The sequence below is a fragment of the Aquarana catesbeiana genome, linkage group LG08 (assembly GCF_042186555.1).
Source record: "Aquarana catesbeiana isolate 2022-GZ linkage group LG08, ASM4218655v1, whole genome shotgun sequence".
Classification (NCBI taxonomy): Eukaryota; Metazoa; Chordata; class Amphibia; order Anura; family Ranidae; genus Aquarana; species Aquarana catesbeiana.
Window position 1 is genome coordinate 52,946,329 of NC_133331.1, and position 25,755 is coordinate 52,972,083.

The 25,755-nt window shown below is 43.6% G+C and overlaps 1 protein-coding gene across 5 annotated transcripts in view; it reads left to right on the forward strand.

Annotated features, from left to right (window-relative positions):
- Window positions 1–25,755, forward strand: part of AFAP1L2 (actin filament associated protein 1 like 2) — a 195,598-nt gene that overhangs the window by 130,994 nt on the left and 38,849 nt on the right. For all 5 annotated transcript variants that reach the window (XM_073595844.1, XM_073595847.1, XM_073595845.1 and 2 more), the window contains exons 6-9: window positions 17,227–17,435; window positions 18,585–18,764; window positions 23,968–24,057; window positions 24,527–24,611. In XM_073595844.1, coding sequence (XP_073451945.1) covers window positions 17,227–17,435; window positions 18,585–18,764; window positions 23,968–24,057; window positions 24,527–24,611 — 564 coding nt within the window. The remainder of the gene's footprint in view (window positions 1–17,226; window positions 17,436–18,584; window positions 18,765–23,967; window positions 24,058–24,526; window positions 24,612–25,755) is intronic.

The following is a 25,755-nucleotide window of genomic DNA, read 5'->3' on the forward strand; positions in this document are numbered from 1 at the left end:
TCTGCAGCCCGCCTAGGAACGCCCACTCCTGCAGACTGACATCCACCCATCAAGACATTGTGATATTTGCATAACTCCTCCCAAGTGCCGGCCCACTTCTTGTCTCCGGGCTATGGAGTCTTGAGAGGAGTACTGAGGTGGGGCGCTGGGATGTTTTAAGGAATTGATGTACATCCCCCTGTTGGCTCCTCCCACCAGCCATGGTCTGCCTGCTTTGCATAGAGAAGCGCAAAGGCCCAGGGATGACATCACTGGATTCAAAATAAAATATGTAATGAAACCAAAAAGATTTTATTTAAAAATATCATTGGCATGTTAATGAGGGAAGGTAGGGCGAAAGCAGCAGACTCGCATTAAGAGAGAAGGGAGTGGTTAATGCAATCATTGTTCATCACTACTAAGGAAGCACAGAGTATATAATGAGCAAATATATCCTCCCCACTGCTGACATCATGAAAAGATGTTTTCTTGGCCAGATCACATCTCTGCACCGTGGCATGGTGTGGCAACATGCATTATTGGCACCATACAATACAATGGTAACACAATGAATGCCATGTGACCACCTCCTATGGCAAAGGATTTAAAGTGGACCTGTCAACAACTTTACATGAGTAAATCCCTGACACCTCCCAATATACAGTAACTGTGTTATCTTTAGAAAAAACCCCATCTTTTATCAATAAAAAGTCGTCCTTGACCTCTAGTCAATGACTTAGTCCCTAGGCTGAGATGACATCATCAGTCTGCTGCAGGCAGGAGGAAGCGTGTCCTCAGTCCCCAACATTACCCCAACTCAGACTGCAACATTGTATCAAGGCGAAAGATGAGAGGCTGCAGCAGTGGCTGATCTGTGTCAGACATTTGTGAGCACAGTCAAAAACTTAGACAAAAGGAGTTTATTTTATTGCATATATGTATCTATGACTGTATGCTCTCTTGTGTACTTCTGCTTTTAGTTTTGGCATGTGTTCATCAGGAACAATAAAACAGGAAACGGTCCAAAAACTGGCAGGTGAAGGTTTGACTTAGAACTAGAGCTAAAATGTTTTAGTCTTGGACAGAGTGTGGGAGGATTAGAGCCTCTCCCAGGTTTTTATTGGTGTCCCCGCTGGGGAGATTCAGCCTCTCTATTTGTCCTGCTGACCCTTGTCACGGACACAGAAAGCAATGGGAAATCCGACAATTTGTCACCAGAACAGGAATGGAGGGGAAATGTTCCAGTGGAGACACCTCTGCTGGTGACAAGCGTCCTAAAAGGATAATTCCAGGCAGATATAAAAGACACAAATGAACCACTTGCCGCCCCTCTGCAGTACATTTACTAAGACGGGGCGGCTCCAACCCATATGTCATTGCCTGGTTTCGGGCACGCGCCCCCCGGCCTGCCTACTCCCCTGTGATTTGACCCAGCGGGCGTTTTCTCAGCAATGATTTATGGCCGGGATCTGCTGATCGGCTTTGTCCAATCACAGCCCAGAGCCCTGTGTTGATGATCAACACAGGGCTCTGAACAAAGGGAACGATTGCTTTGTTTTATTTCCTGTAGTAAAAATCAGCACATAATACACACACTAAACATTGCTAGGCACACAATTAACCCCTTGATTGCCCCTAGATGTTAACTCCTTCCCAGCCAGTGTCAGTACAGTGACAGTGCATGTTATTAGCACTGATTACTATATTAGCGTCCCTGGTGATCTCAGCGGCAGTTAGTTCCCCCTCCCCCCCAGCGTGAGATAGTGTCAGATTGCTCGCTGAACTATCGCAGTCCCACTAGAAGTCGCTGATTGCCGCCATTACTAGTATAAAACAAGAAATAAATAAAAAATTCCGGTATACCGTGCATCCGGAAAGTATTCACAGCAATTCACTTTTTCCATATTTTGTGTTACAGCCTTATCCAAAATGAAAAAAAATCATTATTTTCTTCAAAATTCTACAAACACCCCATAATGACAGCGTGAAAGAAGTTTGTTTGAAATTTGTGCAAATTTATTAAAAATAATAAATGAAAAAATCCCATGTACATAAGTATTCACAGCCTTTGCTCAATACGTTGGTGAAGCTCCTTTGGCACCAATTACAGCCTCCAGTCTTTTTGATGCTACAAGCTTGGCACACCTATTTTTGGGCAGTTTCTCTCATTCTTCATTGCAGGACCTCTCAATCTCCATCAGATTGGATGGGGAGCGTCTGTGTACAGCCATTTTCAGATCTCTCCAGAGATGTTCAATCGGGTCCAAGTTTGGGATCTTGCTGGGCCACTCAAGGACATTCAGAGCAGGGGCGGATCCAGGGGGGGCAACGGGGCAATTGCCCCCTCCGAGAAATGCAGGTGAGTGTCACTGTGAGAGAGCCGCCGGGCGGCTCTGTGAGTAAAAGAGCCGCCGGGCGGCTCCATAGGTGACAGAGCACCGCTGACATGTGTGGCCAATCAGGGAGCAGGCGGGCGGGGGAGCAGAGAGATGACATCATCTCTCACCGCCCGCCCTGCATCCCTGCAGTTCCCCCCCATCATGCAGGCAGCTGCGGCAGCAGAGAGATTACATCATCTCTCTGCTGCCTGTCTCTGGGACACAAGAGACCACCTTAGCAGGTGGTAAGTGACAATCTGCATCTGGTGACAGGCGACATGGCAAGTGACAATCTGCAACATGTGGCAGGCGACGTGGCAAGTGACATGCAAGTGACAATCCGCAACGTGGCAGGCGACGTGGCAAGTGACAATCTGCATCTGGTGACAGGCGACGTGGCAAGTGACAATCCGCAACATGTGGCAGGCAACGTGGCAAGTGACAATCTGCATCTGGTGACAGGCAACGTGGCAAGTGACAATCCGCAACATGTGGCAGGCAACGTGGCAAGTGACAATCTGCATCTGGTGACAGGTGACGTGGCAAGTGACAGTCCGCAACATGTGGCAGGCGACGTGGCAAGTGACATGGCAAGTGACAATCCGCAACGTGGCAAGTGACAATCTGCATCTGGTGACAGGCGACGTGGCAATTGACAATCCGCAACATGTGGCAGGCGATGTGGCAAGTGACAATATGCATCTGGTGACAGGTGACGTGGCAAGTGACACACTCGGGGCTCCCACTGATTCTGCATTATGGTGAGTTAAACTATTTAATTTTTTATAACAATGTAATAATAATAATAATGCGCTTCAATCATCCTGACACCATAACAACCATGGTGCCGTGATGATTGAAGCGCCAACACCAGCCATTTCCCCGATAGATGTACCCCAAAAAAATATATTTTCTGGCAGTGCCCCTCCCGAGACTAGACTCTGGATCCGCCCCTGATTCAGAGTTGTCCCGTAGACACTCCTTTGTTATCTTGGCTGTGTGCTTAGGGTCGTTGTCCGGTTGGAAGATGAATCTTCGCCCCAGTCTGAGGTCCAGAGCGCTCTGGAGTAGGTTTTCATCAAGGATGTCTCTGTACATTGCTGCATTAATCTTTCCCTCGATCCTGACTAGTCTCCAATTTCCTGCTACTGAAAAACATCCCCACAGCAGGATGCCGCCACTACCATGCTTCACGGTAGGGGTAGCATTGGCCAGGTGATGAGCGGTTCCTGGTTTTCTTCAGATATGACGCTTGCTGTTCAGGCCAAAGAGTTGAATCTTTGTTTCATCAGAACAGAGAATGTTGTTTCTCATGGTCTGAGAGTCCTTCAGGTGTCTTTTGGCAAACTCTAGACAGGCTGTCATGTGCCTTTTACTAAGGAGTGGCTTCCGTCTGGTCACTCTACCATACAGACCTGATTGGTGGAGTGCTGCAGAGATGGTTGTTATTCTGGAAGGTTCTCCTCTCTCCACAGAGAAATGTTGGAGCTCTGTCAGAGTGACCATCGGCTCTGGGCACACAGTGAGAGGAACTGACGTTGTTCCTCGCACTGTGTGAAGTCAGAAATCGGAAGCGACGAGCATTCCATCACTTGCGGTTTCAGTACTTTGTTTACCAGGCCGATAATGGCCAGTAAAGCATCCGATTAGACCAATCTGAGTCCGATCGGCTGCATTGAAGGAATAGACCCCAGATCTCGCCATAAAGAGGACCTGTCACAACCGTGCTTTTACAAGGAAAGGTGTTCATCCCTTGTAATAGCAACAAAGTGGATTACAAAAATTTAAAAAAAAGGTAAAATGTAAAATAAAATGTAAAATAAAATAAAAAAAATGTTAATTAAAAAAACATTTTTTAAAGCGCCCTGCCAATTCGCAATAGTGTGAACCCAGCCTAATGGTGTTTAAAGTGTTGCCTATGGAGATTTTTAAGTACTGTAATTTTGCGCCGTTCCACAGTCGTACACAATTTTTTTTTTCCAATAATTTTTTATTGAAAGTTTTATTTATTTATTTTTTTGTTTGTTTTTATATACAAAGCACACATAAACAAACACAAAAACAGACAGAGGCTACCAAAAAGAGATAACAAAATGTGAGCATAATCACATGCAAATACAAAATGCAAAAAGGCTACCCCATGTGTAGTGGTATTAACTGACGGCGCAGTTTTAAAGCGTGACATGTTGGGTGTCTTTTTACTCGCCCTAACATCATCTTTTATATTTTACCAAACAGTTGGGTATTATATTGTGTTTTTGTGCATTACAATTCATTAAATTGTATTTTTTCCAAAAAAAATTGCATTTGAAAAGTCGCTGTGTAAATATTGGGTGACATAAAAATATGCAACACCCACCATTTTTTTTCTCTAGGGCCTAAAAAATATATATATAATGTTTGTGAGTTATAAGTAGTTTTCTAGCAAAAAAAAAAGATGTTTTTTACATGTAGGAGAGGAATGTCAGAATTGGCCAGGACTGGAAGTGGTTAATACAGCTTTCATATAACTTGACTTGAGAGAGGCTGTACTGCCCCATCATCGGTGTCAGTGGAAGGAACAGTACCCCATTATTGGTGTCAGTGGAAGGAACAGTACCCCATTATTGGTGTCAGTGGGAGGAATAGTGCCCCATCATTGGTGTCAGTGGGAGGAATAGTGCCCCATCATTGGTGTCAATAGGAGGAATGGTTCCCCATCATTGGTGTCAATGGGAGGAATGGTGCCCCATCATTGGTGTCAATGGGAGGAATAGTGCCCCATCACTGGTGTCAGTGGAAGGAAGAGTGCTCCAAGGGCCAAAAAAGTCAAGCAAAGGGCCATATCCGGCCCCCGGGCCGCAGTTTGGAGACCACTGCTATATAGTACATTGTACAGTAATGGGTGCTCAAGCTGTGGCCCTGCAGCTGTTGCGGAATTACAAGTCCCATGAGGCATGGAAAGCCGCTGATTGCTATAAGCATGACTCCCAAAGGCATGGTGGGACTTGTAGTTCTGCAGCAGTTGGAGGGCCACAGGTTGAGCGCCCTACTTCAAGGTTATGTTGGAAGTTTCTATCAACTTTATTTGTGACAAGTGGATTGAAGGTAGCACTCTCATATTCTTCTTGCACTGTAAGCCGCACTGAAACCGTCTTGTTTTGTATTTGTGGTTTTAACCTTTTCCTGTTGAATGAAACCCCAAAAATAATATTCTTCTTTAACCACTTGAGCTCCGGAAGATTTACTTCCTGACCAGGCCATTTTTTGCGATAAGGCACTGCGTTACTTTAACTGATAGTTGCGCGGTCGTGCGACGTTGTACCCAAATAAAATTGATGTCCTTTTTTTCCCCACAAATAGAGCTTTCGTTCGGTGGTATTTGATCACCTCTGCATTTTTTATTTTTTGTGCTATAAAACACATCCAGTAAAAAAAATTGAAAAAATTAAATTTCTTTATCAGTTTAGGCCAGTATGTATTCTGCTACATATTTTTGGTAAAAAAAAAAAAAAAAAATCCCAATAAGTGTATATTAATTGGTTTGCGCAAACGTTATAGCGTCTACAAACTATTGGGATGAATTTATTTACTTTTTTTTATTTATGTTTTTACTAGTAATGGCGGCGATCAGCGACTTATAGCAGGACTGGGGTATTGTGGTGGACAGTCAGGACACTAACTGACACTTTTGACACCTTTTGCGGACCAGTGACACTAATACAGTTATAAATGATACACTCGAGAAAAACTCTGTGATTAACGGCGCTTGCTACTGTGTAACCAGCAAATTACAAAATAACAATAAAGTGACAGTGTACAATCAAAAAAAATAAACATCACATAGGAGAAAACTTATAGTATTCATTTTTACTGCTGCTAGAATTGCAATAGCCAGATCCTGGAAATCTCCCATTGTTCCCATTGAATTAGTTAAAAATAAATTGTCATATATATTAATGATTAATGAACGTCTTTCAGCAATATTACTGGACAAACAATGTTATTTTTACAAAATCTGGAAACCCTGGATTGACTATTTATCAGATTGTTTATAATATACTATTAATCGGTTTTATACTGATTCCCTAATGTGTGCTCCTTTCTCAGTACTCTTTATTTTCAATTGTTTTCTTTTCTTTTATTTCCTAATTGCACTTTTCTCCACTCCTTTTGTTTATGTTTGAGATGTCTCTCTTGGGGACAACTTTTCTTTTAGTACAAGATTCTTTGCAACAGTCAATTAGTTGCACTTTGTATTTAAACTGTTTGTGGTTAGATGGTTCTTTGTGATTCTCTACATAATTCTACCACACTAATGTATTATTTTTGACTATCTTATGCTTGTATGATGGAAAATTGTACTTTTTTCTTACTGATATTTCAATAAAAACTATCCATGATGAAGTCCATATGTAACAAATGAATAAATAATGACAAAAAATCTGTAATCCTATGTAGACAAATCTCTTAAATACAGGAATAGCTTTAGCTGCATCTAGCCCGCAATATCTAATAATGTACCAAAAAGCACAAAGAGGCAAAAAATTGGGATACCAGTCCCTACTCACCAGATGTCGTTGACACTCTTTGCCTTACGACAAGAGGAGTCCAATCGGGCTTGTATGGTCTCCCGTGACCGAGTGTTGGCAGGATAAACCAGAGAAGAGAAGAAAATGCTGCTCATAGTGTAAAAAAGTTTTAAAATTTATTTAAAATCCTTCAAGCAGAGTGACATCCATACAAACATAAGAATATCCTTTGCCAGATAGCCGCATATAGCGGTTGTACATGCAGCACACCCCCCCACACCCCCCAAGGGACTGCTTGGAATTACTTGATCATCTGCACTGCCTTGACCTGGTAAACATTCCAACCCACCTGACACTCTGGGTTCAGACATCCTTGTACCACTGTAGAGTAATAAATCAGATAACTCTGTGTATTTATGTTCTGATAATATTTAAGGAATGTTGTCACAAAGGAGGTAATAGAGCTGCTGAGTTTTAGGCAACAGCGCCAACTCAGCAAAGGAATTCCTCTGAATAACACAAGATAAGATATTAGCAAGTAAACAGTATGTTATATAAACTTCCTCAAAGAAATAATACTAGCCCCTGAAAGGATAAATACAGCTAACAGATTATACTGACACACTGCAGAAGATGGAACCTGGCCGGCCTATAACTGTTACCCTATTGAGAAATCAGGCTTAGAAGTAATAGTATAACGGCCCTTGTATCAGTAATAGCAGTAATGTCCCCGTTGCAGATCTGATGGTCTTCAGTGGTACGTAGGAGCTCATTAACTATAATACGATAAGGTGTAATGGGAAGCAATAGGTTTCTTGTAGTGAAGAAGGCTAAAGATGTATAAGCACAGTGTTCAAAATAGGTTCAGTAAAGTATTCCTAGGGTAGAGATGTCTATGTGAAGTGTTCCAGTGAAACCATGACAAAGGATGGGTAAAGGTTGGGCGATTGTCTTCTCACCAACGACCAGTCGATAAGATGTCTTCCGGACAGTATCTCGTGTAACGACACTCATGCAGTGGATCTGCCATCTCAATCTCCCGATGTGAAGCTCGGTACACCGACTGGCAGGCAACCGGAGTGGTGCTGGATGGATGTCAGATGACAAGCAGCGGAGCTAGGCCCCTCCGGTATGGGTTGGATTGTGTTATACAGCGTGGTAGTCCGCGACCCCTCTCTCAATGCACGGAGAGGTCCATCTCACGTCAGGCCCACCTAGGACTCAGCTACTCGCATTGTGCGTCTTATCTTGGCGCGTTTTGTCATCAATGTGACGTCATCAGAACCTGTCACAGTTATCAGTGAAAAAAATATATGCACTGTCACTGTACTAATGACACTGGTTGGGAAGGGGTTAACTGTGTGCATGACGAGTGTTTTTGTGTACTGTGGGAGGTGCTTTTACTAGAGAAAGACATGGATCCTAGTCCCTGCTTTGCAGGTACACAGGATCAATGCCTTCCCTCCTGTCAGAACGGCAATCTGCCTTGTTTACATAGACAGATTGCAATTTTTCCTCGTTGGCTGATGACCGGCAGGTGGAGTCTGTGGTACTTGCTATGTGGGAGCAAGCTGCCGCCGGTGCGCATTCACGCCCCCTACCCGGAAATGCAGGATCACGTGTACAGTGCCTTGAAAGAGTATTCATACCACCTTGAAATTTTCCACATTTTGTCATGTTACTACCAAAAATGTTAATGTATTTTATTGGGATTTTATGTGATAGACCAACACAAAGTGGCACATAATTGTGAATTGGAAGTAAAATGATAAATGGTTTTCCAATTTTTTTACAAATAAATATCTGAAAAGTGTGGCGTGCATTTGTATTCTGCCCCCTTTACTGTGAAACCCCTAACTAAAATCTAGTGGAACCAATTGCCTTCAGAAGTCACCTAATTAGTAAATAGAGTCCACCTGTGTGTGAGTTAATCTCAGTATAAATACAGCTGTTCTGTGAAGCCCTCAGCGGTTTGTTGGAGAACCTTAGTGAACAAACAGCATCATGAAGGCCAAAGAACACACCAGACAGGTCAGGGATCAAGTTGTGGAGAAGTTTAAAGCAGGGTTAGGTTATAAAAAAATATCCCAAGCTTTGAACATCTCATGGAGCACTGTTCAATCCATCATCCAAAAATGGACATGGCCATCCACCTAAACTGACAGGCCTGGCAAGGAGAACATTAATCAGAGAAGCAGCCAAGAGGAGGAGCTGCAGAGATCCACAGCTCAGGTGGGAGAATCTGTCCACACTAGTCGTGCACGCCACAGATCTGGCCTTTATGGAAGAGTCACAAGAAGAAAGCCATTGTTGAAAGAAAGCCATAAGACGTCCTGTTTGCAGTTTGTGAGAAGCCATGTGAGAGACACAGCAAACGTGTGGAAGAAGGTGCTCTGGTCAGATGAGACCAAAATTGAACTTTTTGGCCTAAAAGTAAGAAGCTATGTGTGGAGGAAAAATAACACTGCACATCACCCTGAACACACCATCCCCACCGTGAAACATGGTGGTGGCAGCATCATGTTGTGGGGATGCTTTTCTTCAGCAGGGACAGGGAAGCTGGTCAGAGTTGATGGGAAGATGGATGGAGCCAAATACAGGGCAATCTTAAAAGAAAACCTGTTGGAGTCTGCAAAAGACTTGAGACTGGGACGGAGGTTCACCTTCCAGCAAGACAACGACCCTAAACATACAGCCAGAGCTACAATGGAATGGTTTAGATCAAAGCATATTCATGTGTTAGAATGGCCCAGTCAAAGTCCAGACCTAAATCCAATTGAGAATCTGTGGCAAGACTTGAAAATTGCTGTTCACAGACGCTCTCCATCCAATCTCACAGAGCTTGAGCTATTTTGGAAAGAGGAATGGGCAAAATGTCACTCTCTAGATGTGCAAAGCTGGTAGAGACATCCCCAAAAAGACTTGAAGCTGTAATTGCAATGAAAGGAGGTTCTACAAAGTACTGACTCCGTGGGGCGCCATACAAATGTACACCACACTTTTCACATATTTATTTGTAAAAGATTTGGAAAACCATTTATCATTTTCCTTCCACTTCACAATTATGTGCCACTTTGTGTTGGTCTATCACATAAAATCCCAATAAAATACATTTATGTTTTTGGTTGTAACATGACAAAAAGTGGAAAATGTCAAGGGGTGTGAATACTTTTTCAAGGCACTATATATAAGTGATCCTGTGCACAGCAGCTCCCCTGTAGCAGTAAAACTGCTATATGGCGGTCGGCAAGTGGTTAATAACGAAACCCTCAATTAAAAAATAAACGTCAGTAAAATCGTATTGAAGCATCACAGTGATTTTGGAAATGTGATGGTGGTAATGGCGCTTTATTTTAAACCTGCGTTTTGGTAGGGGGGGAGATAACTGTACACACTTTTCTTGGCACAGAAATTCCTCTTCTATAAAACAAAATAACAAACCCCGAATCCTCCCCGGAGAAGTGTTCTCCTCCGCTCGGCTCCCCCTGGAGGCCGTCCTCCTGGCTCCAGCCTCCGGGATAGTGAAGGGGATATTTGTGTCCCAATAAATGCCGCTGGCAGATTGTTTTCATCCCGCTGTGACGCGGACTCTGCCATGAAAGCCGGTCTTTGTGGCTGGCTCTGCGATGAGGAGGACAAGTACGGCTTTATATTGTGCGCAGACCGAGCCGCCGACGAATGACAATGCCGTATTATTACCATTATTACTGTTATTAGAGTGATGGGGGGGTTTAGGGCTCTCCCACCAGCTGCTGATGGAATACAAGACCCAGCATACAAGAAGTCCTTCTGAGCTCCTTAAAGTGGACCTGTCATCATGTTAAGTGCAGCATGCTTAGTAATGTGTCAGTGTAACACGTCCGGGTATTTAAAGTGTTACTAAACCCACAACATAAAAATCTATCAAATGGTGTATTACATGCTGTTCATACTCACTCAGTCACTATAAGATTCGTTTTGTGTCTTCTGCTAAAAACCTGGTTGATCCTGCTGCTCTCTATCTCCCCCTTCTGTTCATGTCCCCAATTCAGTTAGGGATTTTGTAGAGCAGTGTTGGCAGCTCTGCACATGCTCAGTTTTCAGTGAGTTTCTATGCTGAGCATTTCCTCCCTATCACATCTGAGCAGCCCATGTGACTATAGAGTCACACATGTGGGTGGTAAATGACAGCCCACCCCTCCCCCCTCCTCCATGCCCACTAACCAGCTAAACACAATAGGGGTGCAATATTACATGTAGATTGATGGAGGCTTCACCTCCCTGTTGTTCTAAGACACAGTCTGGAGGGGCGTCACACAGCCGGTGAATGGCAGAAACCCGCCCACACCATGTTATTGCCAAAAGATAATAAAGATTTAATTTCCAATATACAGTATATTTTGTATGATGAATTAAAACCATTTATTGATATTAATTATTTATTTTTATTTTGTATCCCCAATTTTTTATTTTGAACATGTGACCAACAGCAGAGGACAAGAAGCTCCTCCTGCTTTGGTTTCCCTGCAGACAGGCTGGGAGAGATCTGGGTCATGTGACAGCTGTGTATCGATTAGGAGAAAGGTACTTTGTAATTATTTTAATAAAAAAAATCTGTGCCATCATCCACATACAGAAATAGAAGGGCTAATGTAAATTAAACAATATCATTACACTAATACCTCTCACAGAGATTACAGTATTTCCCCCTGACGATGCCTTCGTTTGCTTTTCTCTCCAGAAGGATGGCACCATCTTAGTTCAGGCATCAGTTAGGGCCACCCTCTACTTTCTGGACTGACATGCCATCTTGAAGATTATGTAAATCTTGGTACCTTTCGCAGTTCTTGGCTGTTTTCACAAATGTGTTACACAGATCAGCCCCTGCTGCAGCCTCTCAATCTGTGACTTGTTACAATGTTGCAGTCTGATCACTGGAGGAGAGGAGACTGCCTCCTGCCTGCAGCAGACTGATGACATCTCAGCCTAGGCAAGGTCACTGACTGGAGCTCAAACATGGCCTATAAGAAAAGGTGGAGCTTTTCTGAATTGTGACATGTCAGGAATTTATTCATAGAGACTTGTTACTGACAGGTCCACTTTCCACTTGCTCCTGGAAAAAGTAACATTTATTGGTGTATTCCGCTGTATTCCAGCCATGCTGGTTGGTAAGATTAGGCGTGGGGTGGGAAAGGTTAATGGAAGTGTGACTTTTATTTATTTTTTTTTTTTTTCCCCTTTTTATTTTTTTTTTACATTCCTATATTCTGACACAACGCACGCATCTCACACCCCAGATAAGGCCATTTTCCAACCTGTTGGAGATATGGCGTTCACGGGAATGGGGAAGACAATGTAATTCCAAGTAGCTATGATGCTTTCCGCGTCCACCCGATACCGTTATCACATCCCACGCTGTGCGCAAACTGCGTTTTCCTGTCCTAGAGATACACAGACTCCATTCACACTCCTCACTCTGCCCTCCCCCTCCCACAGACCGCTACTGGAAAACCGCACAAAACATCAACAATAGAAAACTATTGGAGGGGAAGTTTATTGGGTCCGTTTTGTCTATTTTATGCTTGACTTTTTATCTGGAGGTTTTTTTATATCCTTTTTTTACTTTGTAAAAAAAAAAAATGTTGGTTTTGTAAATAACCATTTAAAGCGATATTAAACCCAAACCCCAACCCAGCCTGTGACTGGACAGTGAAAGAAGAAGCAGCAGACTGATGTGTGCATCTCTGCTTCTCTCTTTTTCTCTGCATATCTGCTGTATAGGGGCTACAAGAGGCCGAAACCAGGTCTTTTGATGATGTCTAGACGAAACGCGCTGGGAGGCGCCCCGCTGATGCCATTGTGTTACTTTGACTGATATTGGAATATTCCTCTAAGCGTATTTTGTTCATGAACATGTGAGTGTTCTTGCTTTTTTAATAAATATATTTTACACCAAAGGTTTTACAGTGTGTGGAGCTTTTGTCTCTTTTTTGGTTATACCGTATGGGGAAGACACTGTCCATCCTTTGATTTGAAGCTGATGGTCCCGATCAGACATACTGTACATACATTGAGCCGTGCCATTGACGAAGGGATCATCTACCATTGTGGCCAGGATCTGGTGACGTGCCAGTTCCAACACATTGGTGTATATACACCTCAAGCCTTGTTGACTCATTGGGTATATGCCTTATTGTGTCTACACGCTCCGCTAAGCCTCTTCAAAGTTGGTGGTGGCCATCTCTTTTACACACGCGATCTTTGTGGGATCTTTGCTGCAGATATTGGGACTTATCCTCCCTTTTCTTGGATTCCATTTGAATACCTGTTTTTTCACATATGTGGACTTATTTGGACTTTTCCACTTTGTGGTCATTTATTCATTTTTTTTTCACTACATTTTCATTCACTGTTTATTCATTATTAGTATAAATCTGTGTTTATACGTTTTATGACCTGTCAAGGTATATTGAAGTTCACTGGTTGCTATATATACAGGTGATTATCTTGTATCCATACAGATATTTTTCACTTTCACTTTTTATATTTGCTATACAATTTTGTCGTTGGCTGTGCTGGCTGCTTCTAATATAGTTGGGACATTAGCGCGGTATCCTTTTTCCTTTCTATCCGTTATTTGGGAAGAATTTTGCTTCAGTATTTCGGAGGATTCGTTTACATTTGTTACTAATGTTATTCATAATTTGGATACATTCGAATTTCCGAATCATGAAAAAAATTGTCAGAGTTTCGATTTGGAACGAAACAAATTGCACATGTCTAGAATACATTACAACACCACACATTACATCACTTCCGAAGTTTTTTCGGTCGTATGAGAATCTTCATAAGTTTAGTAACCCCTTCATTTTCCATATGAGACTAGCATGCAAAAAAAAAAAAAAATTCATCCGATATTCTCATCGTGTGACTCAGGCTTTAGGAGACGCACTGGATACTTTCACTGTCGTGCCATTGCTGGGTGTCCAGTGCATCCCTATACCTTTTTAAGGAGGGGTGGGCTCCCTCCAGGCATACCTGCCCTTAACACCTTGACGCCAACTTAACGCAAATATGCAGTATTGGCTTCAAGTGTTTGTACCAGGTACCGTTGTTTAGAGCCGACGGTCGGCTTTCTTGTAATAACAACCGATGGAGCTAATCAGCCGCTTGGCTGTTATTACAAACAGCGGGAAGGGACGACCCCCCCTTTCCCGCCACCTATCCAGGGAGGCCCGTGCAACCGCCAGCATGTACGCCGGCTGGCCGGACACCCGAACAGAGCCGACATCAGCTTTGATCGGGTCTCGGATCTAGTAACCCGGAAGCGATGTCATGACATCACTTCCGGTTAAATGGAGCCTTAAAGGCGCCAGATTTTTTTTAAAAAAATGACAGTATTCAAAACGGATTAACTTTGGCGTTTTGAATGCTTTTAAGTGCAAAGGAGGAATTTGGGGTCTCATAGACCCCTGCTCCCTCCACAAAGAGTACCTGTCACTGCCTATTACTGTCACCAAATAATGTTTAAATTCCTTGTGACAGCAATAAAAGTGATCAAAATTTTTTTAAAGGGACAGTGAGAAAAAAAAAGTAAAACGCCCCATCCCTCCTGCTCGCGTGCAGAAGCGAACGCATACGTAAGTCGCACACGCAAATTTAAACAGTGTTCAAACCACACATGTGAGGTATCACTGCGATCGTTAGAGCAAGAGCAATAATTCTAGCACCACACCTCCTCTGTAACATTAAAGAGGTAACCGTTAAACATTTTTAAACTGCCATTTTTTAAGTACCGTAGTTTGTCGCCATTCCATGAGTGTGAGCAATTTTAAAGCATGACATGTTGGGTATCTATTTACTCGGCGTAACATCATCTTTCCCATTATACAAAAAAATTGTGCTAATTTTACTATTTTTTTTTTTTTTTTTTAATTCATAAAAGTGTATTTTTTCCCCAAAAAATTCCATTTGAAAGACCGCTGTGTAAATACAGTGTGACATAAAATATTGCAACGACCACCATTTTATTCTCTAGGGCAGGGATCTTCAAACTACGGCTCTCCAGCTGTTGCGAAACTACACATCCCATGAGGCATTGTAAAACTCTGACATTTACAGATATGACTAGGCGTGATGGGAATTGTAGTTCCTGAACAACTGGAGGGCTGTAGTTTGAAGTCCCCTGCTCTAGAGTCTATGCTAAAAAATATATATATAATGTTTGGGGGTTCAAAGTCATTTTCTAGCAAAAAAAATACTGATTTTAACTTGTAAGCAATAAGTGTCAGAAAAAGGCTTAGGCGTGAAGGTGTTAATCCATTATTTTATTATAGATATATATAATATATATAATGCTCCAATTTAGGAGACTCTCAAAATGTATACAGTTAGGACTGCAGATAATACTGGGGTACCATGACGTGGCCTCTGCAGCTTACGCATGTATTTGCAAATATGTGCAAACTATATCCCTTGTTTTTAACGTGAACTGTTAGGCAGGACAATTCGGGTTGTTGTAGGCTGGCTGGTAAGTGTAGGCTGGCTGGTAAGGGAGTTTTTGTTTGTTGGTTTTTTAGCAACATATGACCTCCTCGCTGCCTGCCAAGCACTTCTGAAAAGTGCTCCACTGCAGATCTCTTTTCAGGGGGATGGCAGGAGAAGCCCTATGTGTTAACTGCAGCAGTGAAAATCAGGTTTCCTACCCTGCCAGACAAGGCTGTGCTGTGTGGCAGAGCTGGGCAAATCTCAGAACTGAATGGACACGTCATTTGGCAGGTAAACCAGCCTCTTTAGATGTATTTCATCTGTGTATTGAGATGTTTGCTTGGAGTTTGGCTGTACCCAAAACATTTTCTTTGTAGCAAACAGAAAACAATGTAACATTTCTACATATGTACAAATAAAACCAAATAATCACAGAATATATTGTGTAATAGAAGAGATTATGTGTAAATCCATCCTAAAACTAAAATCCCTTCATCTACAGCAGGGGTGTCCAAACTTTTTTCAAAGAGGGCCAGATTTGATGAAGTGAACATGCGCGAGGGCCGACCATTTTGCCTGACATTCTTTGAACCATTAAAATTTGGTCTAAGTGTGTTCATCCGAGCACTAATACCCTGCCCAACAAGAATTCTCCTGCATTTGTGGCTGTGTGTGGTAAAGAGATGAGCTTGGGCGTGTTTTTTGGATATATATATCTTTTTTGTGGCCCCCTGCACTGCTCAGGACTAAGGATGAGCTCGGGCGTGTTATTTGAATATACCGTATTTATCGGTGTATAACACACACCTTCACTTTAAGAGGGAAGTTTCAGGAAAAAGCTTAAATTTTAAATAAAGAACTGTGAAGCAAAATAAGGGTCAGTGCCCATCAATGCAGCCTAATCAGTGCCCATCTGCAGCCTCACCATTGCAATGAATGCAGCCTGATCAATGCCCATCTGCAGCCTCGTAGGGGACAGGGAGGGGGCGGGACAAGCGCCAACAGATTACATTCAGGAGAAACTCCTGTTTACACGGAAGCCTCTTTAATACAAAGTCCCGCCTCCTATGATAGACAGGACAGTCGTCCAATGGCAGCCCAGGAGACGGGACTTCCTATTACAGATGCCACCGAGTAAACAGGAGATTCTCCTGTATGTAATCTGATGGCGCTCGTCCCGCCCCCCTCCCTGTTCCCTCCGAGGCAGCACCATTAAATACAGTGTATATCTTTTGTGGCCCTGGGGGGGCCACAAAAGATATAGATAGATATATGTATATATATATATATATCTATATAGATAAAGATCTATATAGATATAGATCTATATCTATATAGATATATATATATCTATATATAATAGATATATATATACAGTACATATATCTCCAATTAACCAGGGGGGCCACATCAAACCAGAGTGCGGGCTGCAATTTGCCCGTGGGCCGGACTTTGGGCATGCCTGATCTACAGACATCCAAAATCTAGGGCTAACCTATCTAGCCCTATAAAGAAGAAATCGCTATAAATACCTTTTTTGAAAGCCGATCCGCTCTCCAGCGGCAGAAGCTCTGCAGAAGACGCAGCCCTCAACGGCTGTGAAATGAATGGGAAGTGATGCCAACCATAGAGTTATGTCGGCTTTGTCCTCTGCACCACCTCCACACCTCTAACAGCTCAGCATGGGATCGGGTCGGATCAGCTTCAAAAAAAGGTATGTATAGTGATTTCTTCTTTACAGGGCTAGATAGGTTAGTGTTAGATTGTGGGTGTCTGCAGATGTAGAGATTTTAGTGCTAGGGTGAGGGAGTAAGGGACGTCTGGACAGATTTCATATACTCGGCGTTGCGGTCTTTGTATTGTATGAACGACTTTCTCTATTTTCTTTGCAGAAGATGGAGACGCTGTCAGCAGCTCGTACGAGTCATACGATGAAGAAGAAAATCTGAAAAAGTCATCTGCCCATCAACACCAATGGCCGTCCACAGAGGCATCCATCGAGCTGATGAAGGATGCTCTGATCTGCGCATTTCTTTGGCGGAAGAAGTGGTTGGGCCAATGGGCCAAACAGCTCTGTGTTATCAAAGACAACCGACTGCTGGTGAGGGGGATATCAGAGTGAACTTGGGGCAGGGGCTGGGCCTAGAGGAAGACTTGCAGGAACAATGTTCTAGTTTGGGTCAGTTGTACCCCCTATAAAAGAATAAATTAAATACTTGTGTGGTGAGCAGAGTGTTAAATCTTTACTCGTTTGAAGAGCTCTGGCGGGTGGGAACCCTTCATAATGGGCACAGAAGGTGTACAGACCCTAGAGGTCAATGCAAGGTATGTGGGAACCCACAGAAGGTGTACTGACCCAGGACTTCAGTACAACGGTGGTGGGAACCGTAATGGGCACAGAAGGTGTACAGACCCTAGAGGTCAATGCAAGGTATGTGGGAACCCGCAGAAGGTGTACTGACCCAGGACTTCAATACAGGGTGGTGGGAACCTTTAATGGGCACAGCAGGTGTACAGACCCAGGGACTCAGTACAGAGGTGGTGGGAACCCTTCATAATGGGCACAGCAGGTGTACAGACCCAGGAACTCCGTACAGAGGTGGTAGGGACCCTTCATAATGGGCACAAAAGATGTATAGACCCTAGAGGTCAATGCAGGGATGGCAGGAACCCCGTATAATGAGTACAGTAGGTACACAGACCCAGGACTTCAGTACAGAGGTGGTGAGAACCTTTCATAATGGGCACAGCAGGTGTACAGACCCAGGATCTCCGTACAGAGGTGGTAGGGACCCTTCATAATGGGCACAAAAGATGTATAGACCCTAGAGGTCAATGCAGGGATGGCAGGAACCCCGTATAATGAGTACAGTAGGTACACAGACCCAGGACTTCAGTACAGAGGTGGTGAGAACCTTTCATAATGGGCACAGCAGGGGTACAGACCCAGGAACTCAGTACAGAGGTGGTGGGAACCCTTCATAATGGGCACAAAAGATGTACAGACCCTAGAGGTCAATGCAGGGATGATGGGAACCCACTATAATGAGTACAATGGGTGCACAGACCCAGGACTTCAGTACAGAAGTGGGGGGAACCCTTCATAATGGTCACAGTAGATGCGCAGACCAGGGAACTTGGCACAGGGATAGTGAGACCACCTCAATGGTTCTCTGTGGTTACGCATATATGATTGAATGCTCCTTCTATAGCATGTGTAATTAATGTATTTCATATTTCCTCTGCCCAGTGCTATAAGAGCTCCAAGGAGCACAGTCCTCTGCTGGATGTCTGCCTGATTGGCTGCACCGTCACCCACAAAGAGAAACACGTGCGCAAGAAGGAGCATAAGCTGAAAATCACTCCTACCAATACTGATGTCATAGTGCTGGGAATGCAGAGCAAAGACCAAGCTATGCAATGGCTGAAGGTAAGAAGAGACCATCAAATCCATTCATCCAATCTCCCTCAAGTATATTTATTGTATATCTGGATGTCACTGCTGTATAAAATAACTTATATCTGGAGAGCGGTGATGTCACTCCTGTATAATATAACTTACATCTAGAGAGAGGTGATGTCGCTTCTCTATAATATATCCTATATCTGGAGAGTGGTGATGTCACTTCTGTATAATATATATATCTGAAGAGCGGTGATGTCACTTCTGTATAATATGATTCATATCTGGAGAGCAGGGATGTCACTCCTGTGTAATATAAGTTATATCTGGGGAGCAGTGATGTCACGCCTGTATAATATATCTTCTATCTGGAGAGTGGTGATGTCACTCCTGTATAATAGATCTGTAGTGCAGTGATGTCACTCCTGTATAATATAACTTGTATCTGGAGAGTGGTGATGTCACTCCTGTATAATATAATGTCACTCCTTGAACGCCTGGTCTACAACCAACTGAGTGACCAGCTCATTAAGAATAAACTTCATGATCCCCTTCAGTCTTCAAAAAACTTTACTCCCTCGGTCTCCATGAATGTGCTTTTTGCTGACTCTCATCCTACCTATCCCACTGCACCTCCAGTATCACTTACAATTCTACTTCCTCCTCTCCTCTTCCTTTCTCAGTCGGTGTCCCCCAAGGTTCTGTTCTTGGTCCTCTACTATTTTCAATCTACACCTCTTTGCTGGGTCAGCTGATTGCCTCCCATGGCTTTCCAATATAACTTCTACGCTGATGACACCCAAATCTATCTCTCCACCCCTCAGCTCACTCCATCTGTCTCATCACGCATCACTAACTTAGTAACAGACATATCTGTCTAGATATCACACCACTTCCTCAGACTCGACTTGTCCAAAACCAAGCTCATAATATTTCCTCCACCCCAACCTTCCACCCGTCCCCACATGTCAGGGTACTAGGTGTTATCCTGGACTCTGAACTCTCCTTTTGGCCCCACATCCAATCATTTTCCAAAGCTTGCCGCCTCAACCTCCGCAACATCTCCAAACTATGTCCCTTCCCATCCAATTATCTCTCACCTCGACTACTGCAACCCCCTCCTCATTGGCTTACCTTTACATAGGATATCCCCCTTCAGTTTATCATGAAAGCTGCTGCCAGACTCATCCACCTTACAAACCGCTCAGCATCTGCTACCCCTCTCGGCCAATCCCTCCATTGGCTGCCACTCGCCCAACTAATTTAATTAAAAATACTAACAATAAGTTACAAAGCCATCCACAACTCTTCTCCCAGCTACATCAAAAGCCTAGTCTCAAAATACCAACCAAATCGTTCCCTTCGTTCCTCCCAAGACCTCCTGCTCTCTAGCTCCCTTGTTACCTCATCCCATAGTCACCTCCAGGACTTCTCCCGAGCCTCTCCCATCCTCTGGAATTCCCTACCCCAATCTGTCAGACTATGTCCAAATCTATCCACTTTCAGACAATCCCTGAAAACTTTTCTCTTCAGAGAAGCCTATCCTGCCTCCACCTAACCACTGTACTTTTATTTTCTTCATCAGCTCATCCCCCACAATTATTTCCCTTTTGTATCACTTGACCCTCCCTCCTAGATTGTAAGCTCTAATGAGCAGGGCCCTCTGATTCCTCCTGTATTGAAATTGTACTATCTGCCCTAATGTTGTAAAACGCTGCACAAACTGTCTGCGCTATATAAATCCTATATAATAATACTATATATCTGTAGTGCAGTGATGTCACTCCTGTATAATATAACTTGTATCTGGAGAGCAGTGATGTCACTCCTGTATAATATATGATATATCTGGAGAACGGTGATGTCATTCCTCTATGATAGACTTATATCTGGAGAGCAGTAATGTCACGCCTGTATATAATAACTTATATCTGCAGAGCAGTTAAGTGTCTACTTATACAAAGTCTCCAGATATGTTACATTTTATTATATCGCAGTGCTAGAATATAACGTATCTGCAGGGTAGTGATGTCATTGTGGTAAATTATTAGGAGCTGCAGGGACCTGAAGAATAATCCTTATTTTTTCCCATGGAATTCTTAGCCTGCTCTTCCTAATGAAGTGTTTTATCACCTTCCAGACAAGCGGCATTGTTCCTCCCGCCATGTAGGTGCCCCTTGGTTACAGGTTCCCCTCTTCATGTGAGGCTGCCTGCGGGGGCCCGGCTGTTTGATGTACCATGGAGAGGAGACAAATTGCCTCTGAACAAAAAAGGCTTTGAGTGAAGGGGTTCCACTTTAATGAAAGTCATTGAAGATTGTCCTCCAAGTGGACATTGAACGTCTGCTCCACCCGTCATGGGAACACGATCAATTGATGCTTCAAAGCCCCGCACATAAAGGCCAACAGTATTCCATGAAACCTTCTGGACCCAATAAAATGTGGAAATGTTGGGTAATGATCAGACAGGACTCCGTCTCTGAAATTGTAAAACATTTGCTGGAGTATTGTGAGCTCAGAGGATAAGTAACAATGTCTTCAATCTCTCCAATGACGTGTGGGAGAAATGCTCAGATGGATACAATGTCACCTTTTGTCAGCTCTTATAATGATGGTGGAGGGGCATAAAAAGGATATATATACAATTATCTCACAAAAGTGAGTAGACCCCTCACATTTTTGTAAATATTTTATTCTATTTTTTTTTGTGTGACAACACTGAAGAAATGACACTTTGCTACAATGTAAAGTAGTGAGTGTACAGTTTACCAGTGTAAATTTGCTGTCCCCTCAAAATAACTCAACACACAGCCATTAATGTCTAAACCGCTGCCAACAAAAGTGAGTACACCCCTAAGTGAAAATGTCCAAATTGGGTTCAATTAGCCATTTTCCTTTCCCGGTGTCATGTGACTTGTTAGTGTTACAAGGTCTCAGGTGTGAATGGGGAGCAGGTGTGTTAAATTTGGTGTTATCGCTCTCACTCTCTCATACTGGTCACTGGAAGTTCAACATGGCCTAGGCTATAAGAAGATTGCCAAGACCCTGAAACTGAGCTGCAGCATGGTGGCCAAGACCATACAGCGGTTTAACAGGACAGTTTCCACTCAGAACAGGTCTCTCCATGGTTGACCAAGGAAGTGCTCGGCGTCATATGCTGAGGTTGTCTTTGGGAAATAGACGTATGAGTGCTGCCAGCATTGCTGCAGAGGTTGAAAGGGTGGGGGGTCAGCCTGTCAGTGCTCAGACCATACGCCGCACACTGCATCAAATTGGTCTGCATGACTGTCGTCCCAGAAGGAAGCCTCTTCTAAAGATGATGCACAAGGAAGCCCGCAAACAGTTTGCTGAAGACAAGCAGACTATGGACATGGATTACTGGAACCATGTCCTGTGATCTGATGAGACCAAGATAAACTTATTTAGTTCAGATGGTGTCAAGCGTGTGTGGTGGCAACCAAGTGAGGAGTACAAAGACAAGTGTGTCTTGCCTACAGTCAAGCATGGTGGTGGGAGTGTCATGGTCTGGGGCTGCATAAGTGCTGCCGGCACTGGGGAGCTACAGTTCATTGAGGGAACCATGAATGCCAACATTTACTGTGACATACTGAAGCCGAGCATGATCCCCTCCCTTCATAGACTGGGCCGCAAGGCAGTATTCCAAGACAACCACTGCCTTGCTAAAGAAGCTGAGGGTAAAGGTGATGGACTGGCCAAGCATGTCTCCAGACCTAAACCCTATTGAGCATCTGTGGGGAATCCTCAAACAGAAGGTGGAGGAGCACAAGGTCTCCAACATCCACCAGCTCCGTGATGTCGTCATGGAGGAGTGGAAGAGGACTTCAGTGGCAACCTGTGAAGCTCTGGTGAACTCCATGTCCAAGAGAGTTAAGGCAGTGCTGGAAAATAATGGTGGCCACAAAATATTGACACTTTGGGTCCAATTTAGACATTTTCACTTAGGGGTGTACTGACTTTTGTTTCCAACGGTTTAGACATTAATGGCTGTGTGTTAAGTTATTTTGAGGGGACAGCAAATTTACACTGTTATACAAGCTGTACACTCACTACTTTACATTGTGGAAAAGTGTCATTTCTTCAGTGTTGTCACATGAAAATATTTACAAAAATGTGAGGGGTGTACTCACTTTTGTGAGATACTGTATATACAGTATATCAGCACAGTGGGAGGAGCAACTGTGCCATGCCCCTTGAATCAAATGTAGTATTATTATTATTATTATACAGGATAATACTTATTTTACCGGTACAGATACAGGTATTATAATAAAGGATTTATATAGTGCCACCAGTGTTTTACAGAGCTTTACAATGTAAAGGAAGCTAGTACAGTTACTTTACAGTTCAACACAGCAGGATTTAGAGGGCCCTACTCAAGGAGCTTACAATCTAAAATGCATTTTTTTTACCTTTCACATAGATCACAGTGGTTCCCCTAACAACACCTTCATCTGCTTTCCTCTCCAGTAGGACAGCACCATATTTGTTCAGCCATCCTCCGGGGTCACCCTTGTTTTCCCTAGATTGAAGTGCCAGGCTGTCCACAAGGTTTAGGAGTGTGTCTATGGGAATGTTTGACCATTCTTCCAGAAGCGCATTTGTGAGGTCAGGCACTGACGTTGGATGAGAAGGCCTGGCTCGCTGTCTCCGCCCTAATTCTTCCCAAACGTGTTCTATCAGGTTCAGGTCAGGACTCTGTGCAGGCCAGTCAAGTTCCTCCACCCCAAACTCACTCATCCATGTCTTTATGAACCTTGGACGAACTCAATATTGAACCCTGCGGACTAAGACTGGGATGCCAATAAAGTTCATGTGCGTGTAAAGGCAGGTGTCCCAATACTTTTGGTAATATAGTGTATGTCTGACACAGGTCAACCCCTGCTGCAGCCTCTCACCTTGTGACTTGCTGCAAAGATACAATGTTGCAGTTTGCTCACTGGGATAGAGGAGACTGAAGAAATGCTTTTTACTGCTTGCAGCAGAACGGTGACATTATCTTAGCCTAGGCAAAGTCACCAAATCAGAGCTCAGGGATAAATTAAACATAATAGATGAAAAGAATGGTTTTCCTGTATATTGTGACGTCCGTAATGTATTCATGCAATTTGTAAATTTACTGACAGGTCCACTTTAAAGCAATAGACCCGGTGTAGACAGGATTGCTGGGACACTCCATTGAATATGAAGGTTGTCTATCTGTTCTCTATAGGTCATCCAGGATATTGGCGGTCTACAAACGGAAGCAGTCCCTGAGATCTCGCTGAGCGCGCCGGACACTCCGCGTAACACCCAGACCAAGGTAAACACATTCCCTCTGTTATGGTAAATGTCACCAACGTTGTGATGTCACACCCAGTGCAAGTGAGGTCACCTACATCACCTCTCCTACGCCCCAACAAAGCTGGTAAGAAGATGGGACGCTACAACTGTATTAGTGACGGGCATTACAAATCAGCATTTTATAGCATCACAGCCTGTGGCCAGGGTGACGGAAATTTTCCAGAATGCAGGAAATTTGGGGCTCATTCACACCAACCCCTGACGCAGCAATACATGTTATGTGCATTTGGTTTTGTATGGCTCTCTTACACCCCTGCAATGCTTGTGCACCGCAGCTCACCGCAGTGCATTGCGAAGCGTGCATGCGCAACACGTAGCACCTTGTGATACACGGACGCGTGCTGTGAAGTGGTAGCTTGTGGTAAAGCAGTACATGTGGTGTGGATTTGCTTGTAATTTATATCATGTGTTTTATGGATCGTTCACAGGGAGAAATCACAGACAGATACTCGGCAGCTTCTGAAAGTGGGAGCAGCACAGACGGGCACCCCGAGACTCCAGATGTGAAGGAAGGTAAATGAGCATCTCCTAAACAGTCTGTGAACTCCCATCTTGTGCTGCTGGGTGAGGGGACTGCTGCATTTGGTTTTATGATACTGCGCTATGCAACATACCCCCCTGTCTCTAAATAGGAACTAGAATGGAACATGGGATAGTCTTGTAGGAAATACCCAGCTGGCTCAACCATTGGTGTTCCTAGTTCATTGCAACAAACTTAAATTAGTGTGTTCTTATGAAATAATTCAGATACTGAGAATTACACCCAGCATAACGCACAAGAGAAGTGGTACAAAAATATCTTGAGGACAAGGTGAGTGGCGGCTCGGAGGTCATATTCGGAGTAGCCAGTGGTGGGGTCATTGACAATATATCGGATACTAAGAATTACACTCAGCATACAGGACAAGAGAAGTGGTACTGTGCAGTGTCCATATAAACAGAATAAGAACAGATACTGAGAATTACACCCAGCATACAGGACAAGAGAAGTAGTACTGTGCAGACGTCATACATGCAGAATAAGAACATATATTGAGAACCACACCCAATGTACATGATAAGAGAAGTAGTACTGTGTATAATTACTCATACAGGATCAGAGCAGCACTGAGTAGCAGAGAAGAAGTTTTGTGAATTGCAGATTCCCGGTATGGATTGCTGCGGACTCTCTCGGCCTCAGACAGGAACAGAGGGGTTGTAGCCGTTCCTCTGCCGGGATAATTATAGAAGGACACCGCAGGATGCCGCAGCTTGGCTCCACAATGGCTCTTTGTGCAGTGAGTTTGGCCTCTGTGGTCAATTGTAAAGAAGTTGCAGGAAGAAGCAATTTAAAAGCCGGAGACCTTCCAAGCTGCATAGCTGTATTCTCACCAAGACAGCTCTGACCTCATACTGGGCACTAATTAATTTATATTTACTGATTACCGTTGGAACCGAGGGGCCATTCTGCTGGCAATTATGAACTTAGACAGCCAAGCCACGAGCATCCAGGGACAGTGATAAACATGGAGCCCAGCTATGAGGATTCAAGGTTTCTCCATGGGAAACAATTATGCCCTAAAGAGTAACTCTACTTCCATTGATGAAAAAAGGAACATTGAGGTCACATACATCTCCTCTCATCGGACCCAATAAAGCTTTGCAAGGATTTGAACAA